At 39.6% G+C, this 21,175-nt stretch overlaps 1 protein-coding gene across 1 annotated transcript in view; it reads right to left on the bottom strand.

Moving 5' to 3' along the window:
* Positions 1-21,175, bottom strand: part of LOC133536111 (thrombospondin-4-B-like) — a 60,150-nt gene that overhangs the window by 8,200 nt on the left and 30,775 nt on the right. The window contains exons 13-21 of the mRNA XM_061876319.1: positions 20,308-20,415; positions 20,077-20,236; positions 16,836-16,954; positions 16,275-16,327; positions 15,997-16,190; positions 11,587-11,765; positions 8,880-8,928; positions 8,601-8,797; positions 5,251-5,423 (exon numbers count right to left, since the gene is read on the bottom strand). Of these exons, the coding sequence (XP_061732303.1) occupies positions 5,251-5,423; positions 8,601-8,797; positions 8,880-8,928; positions 11,587-11,765; positions 15,997-16,190; positions 16,275-16,327; positions 16,836-16,954; positions 20,077-20,236; positions 20,308-20,415 (1,232 nt within the window). The remainder of the gene's footprint in view (positions 1-5,250; positions 5,424-8,600; positions 8,798-8,879; positions 8,929-11,586; positions 11,766-15,996; positions 16,191-16,274; positions 16,328-16,835; positions 16,955-20,076; positions 20,237-20,307; positions 20,416-21,175) is intronic.

Here is a 21,175-nt window from a genome sequence, read left to right as displayed (position 1 = left end):
GCCGTTATCTACCGCCCCCCAGGGCCCTATTCGGACTTTATTAGTGAATTCTCAGAGTTTGTTGCTGATCTAGTGACGCACGACGATAATATAATTATAATGGGGGACTTTAATATCCATATGAATACCCCATTGGACCCACCGTGCGTGGCGCTCCAGACTATAATTGATAGCTGTGGTCTTACACAAATAATAAATGAACCGACACATCGCAGCGGTAATACGATAGACCTAGTGCTTGTCAGAGGTATCACCGTCTCCAAAGTTATGATACTCCCGTATACTAAAGTAATGTCCGATCATTACCTTATAAAATTCGAAGTTCAGACTCATGTTCGGCAAGCTAATAATAATAATAACTGCTATAGCAGCCGCAACATTAATGCTGCCACAACGACGACTCTTGCGGACCTACTGCCCTCGGTAATGGCACCGTTCCCAAAGTAGGTGGGCTCTATTGATAACCTCACTAACAACTTTAACAACGCCCTGCGCGAAACCATTGATAGTATAGCACCGCTGAAGTTAAAAAAGGCTCCAAAAAGGCGTACGCCATGGTTTACTGAAGAAACTAGAAATCAGAAATTATTATGTAGAAAGTTGGAACGCAAATGGCGCACGACTAAACTTGAGGTGCACCATCAAGCATGGAGTGATAGTTTAATAACTTATAAACGCATGCTTACCTTAGCTAAAACTAATTATTACTCAAATCTCATCCGCATTAATAAAAACGATCCAAAATTTTTGTTTAGTACAGTAGCATCGCTAACCCAACAAGGGACTCCTTCCAGTAGCTCCACCCATTCGGCAGATGACTTTATGAAGTTCTTTAATAAGAAAATTGAACTTATTAGAAAGGAGATTAAAGACAATGCGTCCCAGCTACAACGGGCTTATAGTAACACAGATACGATTGTATATACGGCGGATACTGCAAATATCCAAAATAGTTTCTCTCGTTTTGATGAAATAACATTAGAAGGATTGTTACAACGTGTAAATGGAATAAAACAAACAACATGTTTACTTGACCCACTTCCTGGGAAACTTATCAAGGAGCTTTTTGTATTATTAGGTCCATCAGTGCTAAATATTATAAACTTATCACTTTCCTCGGGCACTGTTCCCGTTGCATTCAAAAAAGCGGTTATTCATCCTCTCCTTAAAAGACCTAACCTCGATCCAGACCTCATGGTAAACTACCGACCGGTGTCTCACCTTCCCTTTATTTCGAAAATCCTCGAAAAAATTGTTGCAGAGCAGCTAAATGAGCACCTAGCGTTTAACAATCTATGTGAAACCTTTCAATCCGGTTTCAGGGCAAATCACTCGACTGAGACAGCCCTCGCAAAACTGACTAATGATCTATTGCTAACGATGGACTCTGATGCGTCATCTATGTTGCTGCTCCTCGATCTTAGCGCTGCTTTCGATACCGTCGATCATAATATTTTATTAGAGCGTATCAAAATACGAATTGGTATTTCAGACTCAGCCCTGTCATGGTTTAACTCTTATCTTACTGATAGGATGCAGTGCGTCTCCTATAACAGTGTGACCTCGGACTATGTTAAGGTAACGTGTGGAGTTCCCCAGGGTTCGGTCCTTGGCCCTGTACTCTTCAGCATCTACATGCTGCCGCTAGGTGACGTCATACGCAAATACGGTATTAGCTTTCACTGTTATGCTGATGACACCCAACTTTACATGCCCCTAAAGCTGACCAACACGCCGGACTGTAGTCAGTTGGAAGCGTGTCTTAATGAAATTAAACAATGGATGTCCGCTAACTTTTTGCAACTTAATGCCAAAAAAACGGAAATGCTGATTATCGGTCCTGCTACACACCGACCTCTATTTAATAATACAACTTTAACATTTGACAACCAAATAATAAAACAAGGTGACTCTGTAAAAAATCTGGGTATTATCTTCGACCCAACTCTCTCCTTTGAGTCACACATTAAAAGCGTTACTAAAACGGCCTTCTTTCATCTCCGTAATATCGCTAAAATTCGCTCCATTTTGTCCACTAAAGACGCCGAGATCATTATCCATGCGTTTGTTACGTCTCGTCTCGATTACTGTAACGTATTATTTTCGGGTCTCCCCATGTCTAGCATTAAAAGATTACAGTTGGTACAAAATGCGGCTGCTAGACTTTTGACAAGAACAAGAAAGTTTGATCATATTACGCCTGTACTGGCTCACCTGCACTGGCTTCCTGTGCACTTAAGATGTGACTTTAAGGTTTTACTACTTACGTATAAAATACTACACGGTCTAGCTCCAGCCTATCTTGCCGATTGTATTGTACCGTATGTCCCGGCAAGAAATCTGCGTTCAAAAGACTCCGGCTTATTAGTGATTCCTAGAGCTCAAAAAAAGTCTGCGGGCTATAGAGCGTTTTCCGTTCGGGCTCCAGTACTCTGGAATGCCCTCCTGGTAACAGTTCGAGATGCTACCTCAGTAGAAGCATTTAAGTCTCATCTTAAAACTCATCTGTATACTCTAGCCTTTAAATAGACCTCCTTTTTAGACCAGTTGATCTGCCGCTTCTTTTCTTTCTCCTATGTCCCCCCCTCCCTTGTGGAGGGGGTCCGGTCCGATGACCATGGATGAAGTACTGACTGTCCAGAGTCGAGACCCAGGATGGACCGCTCGTCGGGACCCAGGATGGACCGCTCGCCTGTATCGGTTGGGGACATCTCTACGCTGCTGATCCGCTTGAGATGGTTTCCTGTGGACGGGACTCTCACTGCTGTCTTGGAGCCACTATGGATTGAACTTTCATGTTAGACCCGCTCGACATCCATTGCTTTCGGTCCCCTAGAGGGGGGGGGGTTGCCCACATCTGAGGTCCTCTCCAAGGTTTCTCATAGTCAGCATTGTCACTGGCGTCCCACTGAATGTGAATTCTCCCTGCCCACTGGGTGTGAGTTTTCCTTGCCCTTTTGTGGGTTCTTCCGAGGATGTTGTAGTCGTAATGATTTGTGCAGTCCTTTGAGACATTTGTGATTTGGGGCTATATAAATAAACATTGATTGATAAACATTGATTGATTGTTGTTGTGGAGCATTCATCTTCCGCTGTGACCATTTCTAATATAAAGTATAAACTATAAAGTACAGTTCTAACATAAAAAATTACTGGTACAACCATACTTGCCAACCTTGAGACCTCTGATTCGGGAGATGGAGGGGTTGGCATTGGTGGTAGCGGGGGTGTATATTGTAGCGTCCCGGAAGAGTTAGTGCTGCAAGAGATTCTGGGTATTTGTTCTGTTGTGTTACGGTGCGGATGTTCTCCCAAAATGTGTTTGTCATTCTTGTTTGGTGTGGGTTCACAGTGTGGCGCATATTTGTAACAGTGTTAAAGTTGTTTATACGGCCACCCTCAGTGTGACCTGTATGGCTGTTGACCAAGTATGCCTTCCATTCACTTATGTGTGTGTAAAAGCCGCATATATTATGTGATTGGGCCGGCACGCTGTTTGTATGGAGGAAAAGCGGACGTGACGACAGGTTGTAGAAGACGCGCTAAAAGCAGGGCCTTTAAGGCCTGCTTCCAATATTGTTGTCCGGGTGGAAATTGGGAGAAATTCGGGAGAATGGTTGCCCCGGGAGATTTTCGGGATGGCACTGAAATTCGTGTGTCTCTCGGGAAAAACAGATGAAGTGGAGCCACGTAAATAAGACCGCCAACAAAATGGTACATCCTCAAGAGACGGTCAGAAAGTGACTTGAAAACATAATTTATGCAACATTTTGACCCAAGGACTACCATTACATGTTATATAGACCACAGGGAAGTGTTTAAAATGTAGAAACAAAATCATAATATGACTCCTTTAATGGGCTTTAGTCCTTTGTGCCTTTTGTAAGAAAATAGACCTTTATAAGGCAGTGTGCCCTATGGTCTGAAAAATAGAACGTCAATCAAAACGAGGGCTTTCGAAAATAACGTGTAAACTTTTGCGACTAATCGCAAAAAACTCATCGCATAAATCATGTATTCAGCTGTGAGTCAACATGATCAGTTTGGTTTAGCAGCACCGCCATTTAAAAGCCCATGGATCCATCCATCCATCCATCCATTTTTGTACCGCTTGTCCCATCATTGCTAATTTAGCATCGCTTCGAACGCCGTCATTGTGGCAGATTTACGGCCGTATTTCTAAAACGACCGTACTATTTAAATTTATATTTTAGCTGAATCTTTTCCCTAAAGCTATAATGTCTGAAGAACATTTGTTTATTCATAGTTTTTTATTGTGTTTTGTTTACTTTTTCAATTCATGCCGAAGCGGCGTTAGTTTTGAATTGGCTTCACTTTTTTTCCCCCTTTGACATATCAACCTATTGTATTTACCTTTTTATATTTACTTCAAACATGATCTAAAATTTAAACATATGGCGACTAAACATATTGGGTTGAACTGAATTGTAACCGTCGATGTCGTCTTTTTGGTTATTGTTCATATGTCATCATTTATAGTAAATACAAATCTTTACATAACTTGTAAAATATCAACAAAACATTATTTCTTCATATCTAATTTAACTGCATTTTGTTTGTGTCTCTTATGCACACATCTACTTCTGGTTGCCAAGAGTAATATGTATAATAAACCCTTCTTTATCGTTGTCAATTGCTTTTTGGGACTGTTTGCTCAAAATTACTTTGGTCTTTTTTTAAAGTTACCGTATTTCCTTGAATTGCCGCCGGGGCGCTAATTAATTTAAAACCTCCTCTCACTCCTGCGCTTACCAAAGGCATGCGGTAAAAGTAAGCATGCGCTAATTATTTTAAAACCTCTTCTCACTCCGGCACTTACCAAAGGCATGCAGTAAAAATTTGAGTGTGATGTAAGCTTGGACCTTAAATCCTACTGAATAGCTCTTAATCTTCTTCCCTTTATACGATTTTAAATTACCGGAATTAAAATCAATGACACATTTTGAAAATGTGTCACTCGTGACGTCACGAGTTTAACCAGGTGGTAATACTAAGCATGTGCTAATTATTTTGCGACGCGAGTTTGACCCGGCAGTAATTCAAGGCAGGCGCATACTATATGCCCTGCGGCAATTCAAGGAAATACGGTAATTTAAATTATCTAAGCAAATTATTTATATAATGAGTCATCGTGATTCTTCAAATTTGTGAATAATATGCTTAGAAAAAGCAGGAAAACTGATCAATATTATCTTTAAAAGGCACATTTTATTATGATGTTGACTTTACCTGATGTATCCAACCTGCGGGCGATGCTGCAGATACCAGCGATAAGACACCTTGTCCTTCCAGCCAACGTTGCGGGGGTCCTTCCACAGCAGGCGCACCTGGTCTTGTGTGTCTCCGGTGTGCCACAGAGAGTTCCTCAAATGTTCCCCGGGGCCCGATCTTGATTTGACGGCCTGACAAAGAGAGAGAACTCGACTGGTGAATTGTCATTAAGCGGAACGTTGTTTTTGGGGCTTTTGTTTACCGATTCAAAACAATGAAAGGAAAACATAGATATCTTTGAACTCGTGGTCTCTTATGAACATTGCACTGTTGTAATAGCAGGTAAGGAGCAAAGTCGAGCCTTTAAATCAGGGATCTCGGACACGCAGACATTATCACCAGACCTATGTAAGCGTCAATATATACCTTGATGTTGCAGAAAGAAGACTATATATTTTTTTAGCCGATTTCCGAACTCTAAATAGGTGAATTTTGGCAAATTAAACACCTTTCTATTTATCGCTCTCGGAGCGATGACGTTAGAACGTGACGTCACCTAGGTAATAAAGCCGCCATTTTCTCAAACACATTACAAACACCGGGTCTCAGCTCTGTTATTTTCAGTTTTTTCGACTGTTTTCCGTACCTTGGAGACATCATGCCTCGTGGGTGTGTTGTCGGATGGTGTGACAACACTAACAGGAAGGGATTCAAGTTTCACCACTGGCCCAAAGATGCGAAAGTGGCAAGAAATTGGACGAAATTTGTTCAAAATACAAGGGTTTGGGGAAAGCCGACGAAATAGTCAGTCGTTTGTTCCGCACACTTTACCGACGAAAGCTATGCTACTACAGGGATGGCAAGATTGTGTGGATATCCTGCGACACTCAACGCAGATGCATTTCCAACGATAAAGTGAAAGAAATCTGCCGCCAGACCCACCTTGAATGTGCCGGAGTGTCTGCACATTTTACCGGCGATGCTAAGGCAGACATGGCACAGAGATGTATGGATAACCTGCAGATGCATTTCCAACGATAAAGTCAACGAAATCACAATGGTGAGTTTTGTTGATATTATTGACTTATGTGCTAATCAGACATATTTGGTCACGGCATGACTGCCAGCTAATCGATGCTAACATGCTATTTTGGCTAGCTGTATGTACATTTATAGCTATATTTGCATCCAGCGTTTCCCTACACCCACATTTAATGCCAAACAAATACTTACCAATCGACGGATTTAAGTTGATCCAGTGTCACAAGATGCGAAAGTCCAGATCGTTGGGTCTGCACATTTTACCGGCGATGCTAAGGCAGACATGGCCGAACAGCGTCAATAGCTATTCATTCGCTCAATAGCTTCAGTTTCTTCTTCAATTTCGTTTTCGCTATCTGCCTCCATACTCCAACCATCCGTTTCAATACATGCGTAATCTGTTAAATCGCTTAAACCGCTGAAATCTGAGTCTGAATCCGAGCTAATGTCGCTAAATCTTGCTGTGCTATCCGCCAATTGTTTGTATTTACATAACTGGATGACGTCACAGGAAAATGGACGGTGGCTTCACAGATAGCAAAAATCAGGCACTTTAAAGCTTTTTTTCGGGATATTCCGGGATGGGTAAAATTTTGAAAAAAACTTCGAAAAATAAAATAAGCCACTGGGAACTGATTTTTATTGGTTTTAACCCTTTTAAAATTGTGATAATGTTCCCCTTTAATATGAATGGCGTTTGACAGTGTTGTGTGCAGAGCTGAAGGAATCCACCAATCACGGTATATGAACATTGACGTCACTTGCGTGATACAAGCAGAGAAACATTTTGCCACTTTTCCACTAGACCTGCACGCGCTCTTCCTCCCTCCCTCCCTTCCTGCTCTCTCTCTCTCTCTCTTTCTCTATTTCTCTCTTGTCACTGTGTGTGTGTTTCTCTCTCGCTCCCTCCCCCAGCACTGCTGTAACAATCCGGGCCGGGGAGACGAGCGGTCCGTTAGCTTCCGATGCACTCCGCCGAAGGACCGAGCGACAATATAAAACTGTGGTGCATCGGACCCCGGCGCTGATTCCCCAACGTGAACACGTTAGTCGTGATGTTAGCCCGTTCGGGGCTTAATTGTGCTACCGTAACTGTAAACTCCACATCGAGATCCGCCCCCAACTCCCGTTGGCTCCAGACAGAGACGATTTTTGTTAATTGGGTCCAAAATGGCTCTTTCAACGTTCTAGGTTGCCTATCCCTGCGTTGGCAGAAAAGCGGCAAATGAGTGAAAGTGACAGAAACGTTGCCATGGAAAAGAGGGTTTTATTAGGTGTCTGGCTGCAGTTACACCGCGACACCTGTCCGTCAGTAATAACAGTCCCCGATAACCTGGACCAATTCAAACCGTTATTTGTTTTTTTTATTGTTTAATTTGCATTGGTTCACACGATGAACACTACATATATTTCTATATGACGCCGGATAACACTCCGGGAGCCGTCACTTTTTTGTGCTCGCTATCCCGGTACTTTCCCGACTATTATCCTGCCGTGTTGCTGTAGGGAGGAAAACGGAATGACACACATTGCGGAAATAACATTATTCTCCTTGCATCGGCTAAATACAAATATATTCCACAACCCCAAACATGTCTTTTTCAAAGCCTGCAGTAAAGAGAAAGGTTATTGATGAGCAAAGAAAATTCCAGGAAAAGTGGGAGATGCAATATTTCTCTGTTGAGCACAGCGGCACCCCGATGTGTCTTATTTGCACAGAGAAAGTTGCAGTGCACAATTCTCATTTTGTACATATTTTGATGTTATTTTGTGTTGAAAATAAAAAATAAAGACATTTACAAATATGTTTTTTAAAAGCCTCACCCAGACTCTGCATCGAGTGGCCCCCAGGTACATTGAGTTTGAGAGCCCTGTTTTAAATAGACCACTTTTTAGACCAGTTGATCTGCCGTCTCTCTTTTCTGCTCTGCCCCCCTCTCCTGCGTGGAGAGGTTATCAGATGACCACGGATCAGCCTTAATGGAGGATGCATGAGCTGTTCCATGTCGGGACCCAGGATGGACCACTCCTTATGCATCATGTGGTGACGTCTCTGCCCTATGGATATGGTCTCTCATATTATTAACCATGTCTACTCAGCATCTGTTGCACTCGTCACCCAGAAGGGGATCCCCACATCTGCGGCCCCCTCCAAGGGTTCTCGTAGTTCCCTTAGGGTTGAGTTTTTTGTAGCCGTGATATGGGATCTGCACAAGCCGCAACGGCCCTTTGAGACATTTGTGATTAAGGGCTATATAAGTAAACTTTGATTGATTAATTGACTGCTCAGTCAGCAAAAATGGCAAATAATAGAAAATGACGCCGACCTTGAGTTGGATTCCGGGCTCGGCCACTGCCCTGAAGGGCGTGGCCTGCCAGTACGTCTGCTCCGTCTGCTTCCACATCACCACATAGAAGGAGGACGAGTCCTGGTAGCCGAAGATGAAGCCGGCGTAGTCATCGTCCGTTACCGTGTTTACGTGGAAAGTCCCCTCAAAGTCGACGCCGCTGAACGCCGTGTAGCCTGCACAACCAAAATTGAGTTAGTTTTTATTTAAAAGCTTTAAACGTACTGAACGAAGAAATGCGGTGGGGGAACGTCTTACCCACAGCGAGACCTGGATCACTGTTCATGGTCTGAACAATTTCCATTCCCTGACGGAGGAAAAAGATGGATTTTTCATGAACTGAACATACTTAGGGTTTATTGTGGTTTGACATTTTTTGTGAGCACAGGCGTTAATTTTAGGGGACACATTCTTGCCATTGTCTTCAACTTTAATGACGTTACACATTTTTGTTGTTGTTTACAACTGAATCTACCATTATTAATTTGAGCTAATTTTTATTTTACATTTTTTTACCCATAAAACTGAACCCTAGTGGTTATTAAGCAAATGTTGTATGCATATTTATTTCTGAAAACATGCATATTTTTTAAATATTATTTTTTAAATACATTTTACCTACACAAATGATCTTTAGTGGCTACTAGGAAATGGTATTATGCATACTTATTTCTGAAACCCCGTTTTTTTCAAATACATCTTTATTAGCAAAAATTAAGAATAATGGCGATGAAGCAATTGTTATATATTCATATTTATTTCTGAAACATACATATTTTTTCATTGTTTTGATTTTATTTTCAATCGTTTTACCTACATTTCCATATTTTCACAATTTTTCTTTACAAAATGAATGTTTTTAATGTTATGTCAAATTATTTAACCAGAAAAATGTTTATACTGACTATTACAAATTTCTAAAATGGTTATTGTATTATTTTCTTCCGACATTGCGCATGTTTTTTGTCCAAATTGAATATGATTTTATATATTTATTTATACTTATTTGTAATTATTTATTTATTGCAGACTTTTCTACAAACATTTTTATTTTATATTAAAATACTTATCCCAAAAACATTATTTTATTTACTGGTAGTTTTTTTTATATTTAAATTGTTATTGAAGATGTGCATATTTTATTAAATGTTTGTGTGTAGAGTCTTACTCTTTAAAAAAATATGCATTGCTGTTGTTTTTTGTCATATTATATCAAATTATTTATCAAAAAAATATTTTTTGATACAGTTTTTTTTCTGGTAGTCTGAGACATGCACCTAGAGATAGGTTGGTCGGCATCGTTACATTGGAGATTGTCACTGATGGCATCAAAACTATGAATGAATACGTGGACTTATGTACTTAACAAAAAAAGGTGAAATTACTGAAAAAATATATTATATTGTAGTTTATTCATAATAGCCACCCTTTGCTCTGATGACTGCTTTGCACACTCTTGGCATTCTCTCGATGAGCTTCAAGCACAACTGTAAAGTGAAACCCATTTCAGGTGACTACCTCTTGAAGCTCATCGAGAGAATGCCAAGAGTGTGGAAAAAAGTAATCAGGCAAATGGTGGCTATTTTAAAGTAACTACAATATAAAACATGTTTTCAGTTATTTCACCTTTTTTGTTAAGTACATACAGTAACTCCACATGTGTTCATTCATAATTTTGATGCCTTCAGTGACAATCTACAATGTAAATAGTCATGAAAATAAAGAAAAAACAGTAAATGAGAAGGTGTGTCCAAACTTTTGTTAGGGCTGTGAATCTTTGGGTGTCCCACGATTCGATTCAATATCGATTATTGGGGTCACGATTCGAAAATATATCGATTTTTTCGAGTCGATTCAATTCGATTCTCGATTCAAAAACTATATTTTTCCGATTCAAAACGATTCTGTATTCATTCAATACATAGGCTTTTAGCAGGATCTACCCCAGTCTGCTGACATGCTAGCAGAGTAGTAGATTTTTTTAAAACACTTTTATAATTATAAAGGACAATGTTTTATCAACTGATTGCAATAATGTCAATTTGCTTTAACTATTAAACGAACCAAAAATATGACCTATTTTATCTTTGTGAAAACATTGGACACAGTGTGTTGTCAAGCTTATGAGATGCGATGCAAGTGTAAGCCACTGTGACACTATTGTTCTTTTTTAAAATTTTGATAAATGTCTAATGATAATGTCAAAAGGGTGTTTTAATCACTGCTATGCTGAAATTATAACTAATATTGATACTGTTGTTGATGATATTCATTTTTGTTTCACTACTTTTGGTTTGTTCTGTGTCGTGTTTGTGTCTCCTCTCAAGTGCTCTGTTTATTGCAGTTCTGAGTGTTGCTGGGTCAGGTTTGGTTTTGGAATTGGATTGCATTGTTATAGTATTTCTGTTTAGTGGTTTGTTGAATTCATTAAAAAATAAATAAATAAATATTTTTTAAGAATTAGAATAGATTTTGAATCGCACAACACAAACGATTCGATTCTATTTCGAATCGATTTTTTCCCACACCCCTAATATATATATATGTATCTATATAATATATATATATATATATATATATATTTTATATATGTATATATATGTATATATGTATATATATGTATATATTATAAATATATATATATATTTATATATATATAAAGACATCTATATATATATATATATATATATATTATATAAATATATATACATATGTATACATGTATATCATATTTAATTTGTATATTCAACTCGTTTAAGAGTTGATTTTCTTAACTATTTTATGAACATATTGTAGTTCTCTACATCCATGCATTTCTAGTTCAACTCTTAAATTTGCACAAACAACAACAACATATTTATCATTCTGACAGCAATGATTGTATAATCCACATACAGTACATTAAATATACAATCTCAGGACATCCAATACAAGAGCTGTATTTAATTGTGATTTATCAACTCACCTGGTTCAGAACAACCCAGTTGGGGTCAATCTGAGCATCGCCCTCCGGGTCCAGCACCACTGTCTGGAAGGCCCTGAAGTCCGTCAAGGTGACTTCAGCGTTCTCGGGGCAATTGTCGATCGTGTCGATCACTTTGTCCTGATCAAAGTCAAACTCGCACACGTCTCCGACGCCGTCATCTGAGGAAACAAAGGAGTCATTGGAGCTTTAAGGACACTAATGCTTCTTAAAAAGGTTATCCATAATATAGCAGCACAACAAAGCCCAGAGTGTCACATCCGTTTTAATTTGACGTTCATTTGTTAGCGCTCACTCGGGCCTGCACCCTGCCTAGAATCTGTCCGATGGGATGGATTATTTGACGAGGGGAGGGAGGCAATTACTGCTGAGAGTGTGCAAGCACACTATGATTGCCATTGACAACTCATCCATCCACCGCTACACACATTTAGCTGCATGCCTCGACACTTTGCTAGGAACGCTGCATTAGGGAACTCTGACTCAACACTCTTTTTCTGTCTTCTAAGATCTATTCAATACTGAGCAACCATTTACCAGAAAAAGTTCATGTGGATAAATGTATGCTAATCCTGAATTTCACCCGCGAGACCCTGCCTAGCAACAAGCGGCATTTCTAATATGTGTTGTAACAAATATCAAGAGTTCCAGAACTCTTGTTGAACTAAATTGCAGACTCTGCTGGGTTATATGCTCAAATACTGTATATAATTAAACACATCACATTTTCAATTATAAAAAATTATAATGATCTATCTATACTCTATTTCAGGGGCGCTCACACTTTTTCTGCAGGTGAGCTACTTTTCAATTGACCAAGTCGAGGAGATCTACCTCATTCCTATTTATAATTTATATTTATTTATTTATGAAAGAGACATTTTTTTTAACAAGTTAATGGTGTTTAATGATAATACAAGCATGTTTAACACACATAGATTCCTTTCTTTCATGAAGACAAGAATATAAGTTGGTGTATTTGATTCTGATGACTTGCATTGATTGGAATTAGACAGTGGTGCTGATAACGTCCGCATTTTCAAATGGACGAAAAAAAAAGTCCTCCTTTCTGTCCAATACCACATGAAAGTGGTTGGATTTGGCATCTCATTTGTCCAACTTGCATACTCGTTTTTAAACACTTTGTTATGAGAGTAGCATATGTGTGTGGCCCTTTAATGTCTGGCAGCAGGTGAGTGACGTCAGTGACTGTGCGGGTGGGCAAGCAAGTGAGAAAGCGGTCGCTGAGGGCGGGGGAGAAATACATTGGCATCAAACTCCGTAGCTTGCTAGCTTGTGCATGCTAGCTTTCTGAGACTCTTATTTTGTTAGCACAGGCAGGATGAAATAGGTCTTTTATGGTGAAGACAGGAACTGTGCAGTCGGTCTTTAGAGTTTTGAGAGTAGGTACGGAGTCTCTAGAAATAAAATGTGTTTCTCTGCGTCCGCCCTGTTAGTGATTTTTTTCTTAAATATGAGCTCGCAGCAGCCAGCGTCATCTCACAAGATCCTCGGGTGCCGAGAATGTCAAACAACTGACGAAAGTGAAGTCTTGGTATGATTGATGATTGCTAATTTTTATGTATATTTTTTAATGCCTGGCTTGAGATCGACTGACACACCCTCCGAGATCGACCAGTCGATCGCGATCGACGTAATGCCCACCCTTGCTCTATATTGTTTGTGGTCTTTATTTGTAGTTTTTAATTTAAACTGTTAATATATCCTAGGGATTTGGTTTGCTGTTCAGTTTTTTATTAGATTTTGGCAGTGTTGAATCTCTCTATGTAAAATTTGCCATAAAATGTTTCGCAGGTTTCTCAGCTCTTCAGGGGAATTTTTTTTTAATGTTTTATTTTTTTTTTGGGGAAAAATGCCATGAAAAGCAGGAAAACCTGCAAAACAGTCTTGTAGGGATGTAATAGCCTTTGTGTTTATCCTGACCCAACGTATATTTTGCTGTATCTCGGTATTGAGCACTGTGCAAAACACAGAAAACTCAACTATATATATACACACACACACGCACGCACGCACACACACACACACACACACACACACACACACACACACACACACACACACACACACACACACACACACACACACACACACACACACACACACACACAAACCCCGTTTCCATATGAGTTGGGAAATTGTGTTAGATGTAAATATAAACGGAATACAATGATTTGCAAATCCTTTTCAACCCATATTCAATTGAATGCACTACAAAGACAAGATATTTGATGTTCAAACTCATAAACTTTATTTATTTTTTTGCAAATTATAATTAACTTAGAATTTCATGGCTACAACACGTGCCAAAATAGTTGGGAAAGGGCATGTTCGCCACTGTGTTACGTGACCTTTTCTTTTAACAACACCCAATAAATGTTTGGGAACTGAGGAAACTAATTGTTGAAGCTTTGAAAGTGGAATTCTTTCTCATTCTTGTTTTATGTAGAGCTTCAGTCGTTCAACAGTCCGGGGTCTCCGCTGTCGTATTTTACGCTTCATAATGCCCCACACATTTTCCATGGGAGACAGGTCTGGATTGCAGGCGGGCCAGGAAAGTACCCGCACTCTTTTTTTTACGAAGCCACGCTGTTGTAACACGTGCTAAATGTGACTTGGCATTGTCTAGCTGAAATAAGCAGGGGCGTCCATGAAAAAGACGGCGCTTAGATGGCAACATATGTTATTCCAAAATCTGCATGTACCTTTCTGCACTAATGGTGCCTTCATAAATGGGTAAGTTACCCATGCCTTGGGCACTAATGCACCCCCATACCATCACAGATGCTGGCTTTTGAACTTTGCGTCCATAACAGTCCGGATGGTTCTCTTCCCCTTTGGTCTGGATGACATGATGTTGAATATTTCCTAAAACAATTTGAAATGTGGACTCGTCAGACCACAGAACACTTTTCCACTTTGCATCAGTCCATCTTAGATGATCTCGGGCCCAGAGAAGCTGGCGGCGTTTCTGGATGTTGTTGATAAATGGCTTTCGCTTTGCATAGTAGAGCTTTAACTTGCACTTACAGATGTAGCGACCAACTGTATTTAGTGACAGTGGTTTTCTGAAGCGGTCCTGAGCCCATGTGGTCATATCCTTCAGAGATTGATTTCGGTTTTTGATACAGTGCCGTCTGAGGGATTGAAGGTCACGGTCATTCAATGTTGGTTTTCGGCCATGCCGCTTACGTGGAGTGATTTCTCCAGATTCTTTGAACCTTTTGATGATATTATAGACCGTAGATGTTGAAATCCCTAAATGTCTTGCAATTGCACTTTGAGAAACGTTGTTCTTAAATTGTTTGACTATTTGCTCACACAGTTGTGGACAAAGGGGTGTACCTCGCCCCATCCTTTCTTGTGAAAGACTGAGCATTTTTTAGGAAGATGTTTTATACCCAATCATGGCACCCCACCTGTTCCCAATTAGGCTGCACACCTCTGGGATGTTCCAAATAAGTGTTTGATAAGCATTCCTCAACTTTATCAGTATTTATTGCCACCTTTCCCCAACTTCTTTGTCATGTGTTGCGGGCATCAAATTCTAAAGATAATGATTATTTGCAAAGAAAAAAAATGTTTATCAGTTTGAACATCAAATATGTTGTCTTTGTAGCATATTCAACTGAATATGGGTTGAAAATTATTTTCAAATCATTGTATTCTGTTTATATTTACATCTAACACAATTTCCCAACTCATATAGAAACAGGGTTCGTATGTATGTGTATATTATACAAACGTTTGTGTATAAAAAAAAAAAAATATATATATATATATATATATATATATATATATATATATATATATATATGTAAGTTTAGGTTTAAAATCCCTTGACGCAAACAAGCTTGTAGGGATGATATAGCCTCCGTGTTTTTTCCTTACCTAACGCATTTATATATATATATATATATATACATATATATATAAATGCGTGGTTTATATATATGTGTATGTATATGCGTGTATATATATATATATATATATACATATATATATATATATATATATATATATACATGGATATTAAAATGACATTTTAAAGCTTTAAACAGACAGTAAGAGGAAGTAGAAAACTTTCAACCCAAGTTTTTAGTCGCTGCCTGTAATTGCTTTTTTATGCAATAATTCCACTGCAGCCCTTGTGGACATCTTAAATAACTTCATCACATTTGTTATATGACCACAAAAAAGATCTTCTTGGGAGGTCTCACTCTCTACCGAGACTCACTATGAGTCATAAATCAGACCCAAAATGAAGAAATTAACTTTAAATTGAGATGAATTCTGCTATACAAAGCTCGAAGCTGAAATAGTGACAATCCAAATTGGATGTATTGAACATTTCACTGCGTTGCTACTGACTGTTGTCATCCGTCTGGTCAGGGTTAGGAACCAGTCTGCAGTTGTCTGGGCCGGGCGGAATGGAATCGGGGATTCCGTCATTGTCGTCGTCGTCGTCGCACTCGTCTCCCAACCCGTCTTTGTCGCTGTCTAGCTGGGAGCTGTTGATCACGTAGGGGCAATTATCCTTGGAGTCCTGGTGACCATCTCCATCGCTGAAGGGGAGAGGGGATAAATGTGTTGTTAGCAACAATGATAAATGTTAATAAATGTTCATTCATTAATCACAGGCTCGGTACCTGTCCTGGTTTGTGTCACAGGAGTCACCCACAAGATCGTTGTCCACATCAGACTGAAAGCAGATCAATTATGTTAGAGTGCTTTACTATTATTATTAAATATAGATCTTGTATGGCAGGGGTTGGGAACCTTTTTGGCTGAGAGAGCCATGAAAGCCAAATATTTTAAAACGTATTTCCCTGAGAGCCCTATCATATTTTTTTAACACTGAATACAACTACATGTGTGCATTTTTTCATTAAAACCAACATTTTTTAGAGTATAATAAGTCTCTAATTCTTTTTAATAACATTGTTATTTCTTGAACAGGTGCGGTAGAAAACGGTTGGATGGATTAACATGCTTGAGAATGTTTTATATGTTGAAAGTTATTTTTAACATCGTGATTAACTGCATAATTATTCAGTACATATCGTGTTAAGCAATGTCAGCTAAGATTTATCTGAGAGCCAGATGCGGTCATCAAAAGAGCCACATCTGGCTCTAGAGCCATAGGTTCCCTACCCCTGTTGTATGGCCTTTAAGGACTTGGGTTAGGTCCTTATTCCTTATCCATTAACCTGGTTTGGGTTGGGGATGTCCGGGCAGCTGTCACAGGCGTCTCCCACACCGTCTCCATCCCGGTCCAACTGGTCTCGGTTCTGGACGAGCTGGCAGTTGTCCAGAAAGTTCTTCAAGCCTGATGACCCGCTCCCCCCCCCCCACACCATCAGTCAATCATTTGTGTTTTCATTATCTTCTAAATAATTATTTTTCTTTTAAACCAGAACATCCTTCCACAGAAATTAACCATACTATTTAAGTGTATAATAGTATATCGTTTTTTTTTTTTATCCCTGATATTTTTCATATTTTTGTACTTGACTTTTTAAATGTTGTATATCTTCTTTATTCCTTCTGCATATTGCACCCACTTGGTAAAGTGTGTCTTTACCTACTGATGTTATTTTATATGACATTATTTAAAGGCCTAATGAAACCCACTACTACCGACCACGCAGTCTGATAGTTTATATATCAATGATGAAATATTAACATTGCAACACATGCCAATACGGCCTTTTTAGTTTACTAAATTGCAATTTTAAATTTCCCGCGGAGTTTCTCGTTGAAAACGTCGCGGAATGATGACGCGTGCGCGTGACGTCACGGACTGTCAGGACATATTAGCGCAGCACCATTTGCGGCTAAAAGTCGTCTCTTTTCATCACGCAATTAAACAGTATTCTGGACATCTGTGTTGCTGAATATTTTGCAATTTGTTCAATTAATAATGGAGAAGTCAAAGTAGAAAGATGGAGTTGGGAAGCTTTAGCCTTTAGCCACACAAACACATGGTGATTCCTTGTTTAAAATTCCCGGAGGTGAATCTTTACTATGGATCAGAGCGGTCAAGCGAACATGGATCCCGACCACATGTCAATTGGCAGGTTTCGGTGAGAAAATTGTGGTTAAAAAGTCGCCTCTTACCAGAGATCAGCTGAGCTTGTGCCGTCCATGCAGCTGATGTCGACTTCCCTCAGAGACTGGCCTCAAGACACCGGTGGACACACCCCTCCGACTATCAGGTACTATTTAATCTCACTAAAACACTAGCAACATAATAGAAAGATAAGGGATTTCCCAGAATTATCCTAGTAAATGTGTCTAAAAACATCTGAATCCATCCAAATGCAATTGCCTTTTTTGTTTTAACTTTATTTATTTTTTTTTTTTTTTGTAATCCTTCGCTATCAATATCATCATCCACAAATCTTTAATCTTCGCTCAAATTAATGGGGAAATTGTTGTTTTCTCGGTCCGAATAGCTCTTTTTGTTGGAGGCTCCCATTAAAAACAATGTGAGGATGTGAGGAGCCCTCACCCTTGTGACGTCATCGTCTGCGACTTCCGGTAAAAAGGCAAGGCTTTTTTATCAGCACCAAAAGTTGTGAACTTTATCGTCAATGTTCTTTACTAAATCCTTTCAGCAAAAATATGGCAATATCGCGAAATGATCAAGTATGACACATAGAATGGACCTGCTATCCCCGTTTAAATAAGAAAATCTCATTTCAGTAGGCCTTTAAATTGTTCTACTTTTTATGTCATTTATGTATGCATATCTTATTTGTATTGACTATTATAACATACTCTTATAATTAGACATTATTCGGACTGTAATTCTTCACGGTGTCCTGGCTGAATGAGCAGGTATCGGACACCGTGGACTGCACACTGGCCGAGAGTTAGTGGGCGGCCGAGGGTGGAGTCGGCTCTCTTGGTTACTTTGTTGGGTCTGCTCCAGTCTCTGACCGTGCTCCTTCCACCCCAGCAGACGATGCTGTGGAACATCACAGAGGCCACCACAGTGCATATGTTTTTTTTTGTTGTTGTTGTTATTACTTTTGTAGTTGTACGTAGAATTGGCTGATTGCATCAGCTCTGTTACGATCCGCCGCCCGGATCATATATTGTTTTGGGTTTTGAGTCCTTTTGTGTTTTGCCGATCATTTGGAGTCTTCCTGTTCTTAGTTTTTGCACTTCCTTATTTATTTTGTCTCCGTGGTTTCTGATTCGTTCCACCTGCTCTAGTTTCTGACGCGCACCGGTGTTTTGATTATTGCTTTAGTATCTAAGCCTGCCTTTGACCTCAGTTCTGTCTGGTTTGTTTGCCTCATGCAACAATCACGTTGGTATATCTTGTATGTCTTTACTATTGCTAAGTCTCGCCTTAGCTTCGCGTGCGCTTGGCACGTCTATTTTGGACTCTTGAACTCGATACTAGTTAGCATTAGCTTCTTGTGCGTTCGGCACGCCTTTTCTTTTGCCCTTTGTACCAGTGTTCTTTTATTTTTGTATATTAAATCAAGTCTTACCTGCAATTCCTGCCTGTCTTGGTCCTCGTGCATCTTGGGGTGACTCAACACGCATCACAATGCGCTTACAACGCGACAAGCTCTACTCTTTTAATGTCTTTAATGTCATTTGTGTTCTTTGGTGATTGCCTCAGTCTGGACCCCCTCTCTGGGGCCCAAGCTTAGATGTAATTTTTTTTTCTTACCCCCCCAGCTTTTACCTGTTTCTCACCTTTTTTGTAAGGTGCACCGGAAATTGGCAGACCCATCAGCGATCCTGTTCTGTCTCCCTGTAATGTTTGTCTGATCTTGAATGGGATTGTGCTGAAAATCTTAATTTCCCCTTGGGGATTAAAAAAGTATTTTTAATTCTGATTTACATCAGATTATTTAATCACATAAATTAGTGTGTATTTTCATGCATTGCATTTTTCTGTAAGGAATTATTATTTTTTATTATTGCAAATTATTTACAAACACTTTAAAAATAATTACTATAATGTATTTTAGGTTTGTTAGGTTATGTTGATTTTTAGATAATAATGCATACATTTTCTTTCCTTTAAACCGAAGGTTGTTATTTGTCAATGCACCACTAGGACGCACTGTTGCTCTGCACTTAAAGAATGTTTTTTTTCTTTTTTTTCAAGTAAATTCGTTCAGTGAGGCAGCATCAGCACTATAAATGCATAAAGGTCAAAGAGAAGCAAAAGAGAATTTTTTTTTTTTTTTTAGTCCTGTGGGGGTTTTTAGATGTAATCACACTGGTGAACGATTGAAGCTCCTTTTTCAGTTTGGGGCCAGACATTCTTTTTTTTTCCTCCTCTCATTTTAGGATGCTGCATCTAGTGCTGACATGAGGAAGCATGCAGAGCGTCACTATACACATGTCGTACCTAAATATAGTAGTGGTAGGGTTGCATGATGCTGCTTATGCAAGACTGGCATCACTACTATTGCGTACCGTCTCCGTCCATGTCGTCATCGCAGGCGTCCCCTTTGCCGTCGCCATCTGTGTCCCTCTGGTCGGGGTTCTCCACCATGCGGCAGTTGTCGCAGGCGTCTCCGTGCGTGTCCTTGTCGCTGTTCCTCTGATCCAAATTAGGTCTTAACCAGCAGTTGTCCTAAAAAGACACAACAAAGTAATAAAGGCGTTTGCCTGGGTTCGCTCTGCTATCCGAACTTGACAAAAGACCTGCTCGTTCAGGATGCCGTCGCCATCCGCGTCGTCGTCGCAGGCGTCTCCTTGGCCGTCTCTGTCGGCGTCCTCTTGGCCGGAGTTTGGAACGAAGACGCAGTTGTCCTGTCAAGACATCGGCAAACTTCGTAGACCAAATCGTATATGGATGTGTAGTTGCTCTACCTTGTGGTGAAGTTAGTGAACTGCATCTTTATCAGTCATTTAACTCTTTCACACCAAACAGACGGTTAAAATGTTCTGATTTACGGTAGAGATGTTTTGATCAGGGTTTTGTACTGCCGTTTCCGATACCAATCATACCCATGAATAAGATCGGCAGATAACAGTAGCGGGCCGTGCGTTTCCCACCTAGGCCTTCAGTGATATCCGACTTCAATGATTACCTCTCAAAGAAACATCATTTATGTCAGCACATGACCATTGCTGGAGAAATACTATACAGAAACACATTTACGCCCTACTGAGCATTGAAAAACACCAACAGTGTACAAAACGGGTTATTTTCTGGCGCATTTAAAAATCAATAAATCTGCATCAGCATTTAAAAGATATCTTATGCGGTAATGTCAAAATTAAAATTGCAAAATACATATTAGACGTGAAAAAATAAAGAAATACAATTTGTAAAACCCATTTGACGCCGTATAAGCCAGTGGTACCGCTCGTACCGTCGGTTGATTTGAGTGGAAATGGCGGGTATTTACCCATTTCATTGCTACAACAGCTGAGCTAGCTTCCGGGGTTGGCCAACATTGTCTCACAAGATTAGTTTCTCTTTAAATATCCTTCTTGAAAATGGTCTTGCAAATATAAATCTGCCACCTAATCAACGTTTTGTTCTCCTTCTCTGTGGGTTAAAAGA

Source organism: Nerophis ophidion, linkage group LG17 (genome assembly GCF_033978795.1).
Source record: "Nerophis ophidion isolate RoL-2023_Sa linkage group LG17, RoL_Noph_v1.0, whole genome shotgun sequence".
In the NCBI taxonomy this organism is placed as follows: Eukaryota; Metazoa; Chordata; class Actinopteri; order Syngnathiformes; family Syngnathidae; genus Nerophis; species Nerophis ophidion.
This window is presented reverse-complemented; position numbering and strand designations above follow the sequence as displayed.